The 2,431-nt window shown below is 38.2% G+C and overlaps 1 protein-coding gene across 1 annotated transcript in view; it reads left to right on the forward strand.

Moving 5' to 3' along the window:
- The window catches only part of RPL24 (ribosomal protein L24), a 4,201-nt gene extending 2,104 nt beyond the window's left edge, over positions 1-2,097 (forward strand). Inside the window, 3 exon segments of the mRNA XM_006779370.2 lie at positions 1,001-1,137; positions 1,479-1,542; positions 1,973-2,097. Of these exon segments, the coding sequence (XP_006779433.1) occupies positions 1,001-1,137; positions 1,479-1,542; positions 1,973-2,053 (282 nt within the window). The 3' untranslated portion in view covers positions 2,054-2,097.
- The last annotated feature ends 334 nt before the right edge of the window (positions 2,098-2,431 follow it).

A 2,431-nucleotide genomic window follows, 5' to 3' on the forward strand; every position in this document is an offset into this window, starting at 1 on the left:
AATCGATCAGCTGCCTCCTGCGCGCATGCAACCCAGGTACATGCCCTTGACTGGAATCGAACCTGGGACTCTTCAGTCCGCAGGCCAACGCTCTATCCACTGAGCCAAACCGGTTCGGCAGTGAGTGTTCTTAATGTCACTGAATTATACACTAAAAATGCTTTAAAATGGTCAGTTTGATATATATATTTCACCACAATAAAGAAAAAATTTTTAAATGTATTTAAGATGGAAAAAAGTGTAAATAAGCAAAGGGTGGAATTTTATATAAGATTTCACCTCAGTAAAAACTTTAAAGTAAAATGAGCATTTTAGTGTAACCTCGAGTGTTCCCCGTTTTTTCCATGTGTTCTGTTTAACATTTAAAGATATTTGCATATCCCTGCCTTAATAAACAGTTTTTTTAAAGTACTATCCAGTTAACTTCCTTAGAGCTTCATTTTTTGTAGTAAAAACGGCCAGGTTTTGTAATAGATGGCTTAAATAAAAGATCCAGGAGAGAGCTCCCCTACCCCTTACAACATATGGTAGGTATAGAGCAGTGGTTGGCAAACTCATTAGTCAACAGAGCCAAATATCAACAGTACAATGATTAAAATTTCTTTTGAGAGCCAAATTTTTTAAACTTAAAACTATGTGGGTAGGTACATTGTTATTAACTTAATTAGGGTACTCCTAAGGCTTAGGAAGAGCCACACTCAAGGGGCCAAAGAGCCGCATGTGGCTCGAGAGACACATTTTGCCGACCGCAGGTATAGAGCTACAGCAGGAAGAGTCCTCACCTGGTAATGCTGGTATCCTGACTTCCAACCTCCAGAACTGTGAGAAGTAAATTTCTGTTTATAAGCTGTTCAGTCTGGTATTTTATTACAGCAACCAAAGTGGACTAAGACAAATACTAATCCTAAGACTTACTTACCCTGCCTCAAAGAGTTTAATTTCTCACCCAAATCCATGGAGAACAATTCTTAAGTGTCCTCCCCATCTTTTTGTTCTGTAGGAAGAAATCCAAAAGAAAAGAACCCGCCGTGCAGTCAAATTCCAGAGGGCCATCACTGGTGCATCTCTTGCTGATATAATGGCCAAGAGGAACCAGAAGCCTGAAGTTAGGAAAGCTCAGCGAGAACAAGCTATCAGGTGAGGAAGCCTTCCTTATGAGCATTATTTAGGTTTAATAATCAGGAGTTTACAATACCGTCTAAGTCAAGCATGACGGGCCGAGAGTTTGACATGCTTGGCTCTAATTGATTTGTTGAAATTTCTACATGCAGTGAATGTTGCTGTACAATTTCTAGTATGTGCTAAACTGACTTGGTGGTTAATAACATTGACAACCCCCTTGGGCTTATCCTAAAAATAATCGGGGAGAGGGAAAGAATATGATAATTTTACTTTTCCAAAACAATCTAGCTCCTTGTTAATAATCTGTATCCTTAAAGAGTAAAGTACTTTGCCTTAAGTTATTTTTAACCCTACAGGGCTGCCAAGGAAGCAAAAAAGGCTAAGCAAGCATCTAAAAAGACGGCAATGGCTGCTGCTAAGGTAATTGTGGAATTGTCTTGGATTTCTTATTTAAAACAACAGGAAAACTTAACTTTTTAAAAATGTGCACACTTGTGTGTGTGTATATTATTGATTTCAGAGAGGAAGAGAGAGAAACATCAATGATGAGAATCATTGATTGGCTGCCTCCTACGTGCCCCCCACTGGGGATCAGGCCTGCAACCTGGGCATGGGAATCGAACCATGACCTCCTGGTTCATAATTTGACACTCAACCAGTGAGCCATGCTGTCCAGGCAGAAAACTTACTTTTAATCCAAATTGTGGTAAATAAAAAGTTTTGGGGTTTTTAAAGAATCAGTGCAAGGCTCTAATGGCAGTGATGCTCATAACTGGTTTCTGGGTGTTTTGTTTGTTAAAACTTATTTTGAAATTTTAAACTTACAGAAAAGTCATATATCTTTTTACAGGCTCCCACAAAGGCAGCACCTAAGCAAAAGATTGTGAAGCCTGTGAAGGTTTCTGCTCCCCGTGTTGGTGGAAAACGCTAAGTTGGCAGATGAGATTCTTAAATAAAGACCTGACTATAACTAAATTGTGGTGGATTTTTTACTCTGAAAATAGAGGCATATTGTGCCTACATGGTAATGGTTGAACTATAAAAGTTAAGAATTTAAGATGTAGGCATTTTTAAAAAGAGTTCATTTCTCTGAAATAATACCTCCTAATATAAGTTCTCTTCGTTGGAGAGATGTTAAGCCAAATGATGTACATAAGATCTGTATGGTTAAATACTAGCTTTGCTCAGCTGAGATGTAAGAGCACATTATATAGATGGCAAAGTCTTAACCTTTTGGTCATGTGGCTAAGTACTAGAATGCTGTATAGAGTTCAAGTTGATTACTAAAACATGCACTTCTTTTTAAAAA

Source organism: Myotis davidii, unplaced genomic scaffold (assembly GCF_000327345.1).
Source record: "Myotis davidii unplaced genomic scaffold, ASM32734v1 scaffold48, whole genome shotgun sequence".
In the NCBI taxonomy this organism is placed as follows: domain Eukaryota; kingdom Metazoa; phylum Chordata; class Mammalia; order Chiroptera; family Vespertilionidae; genus Myotis; species Myotis davidii.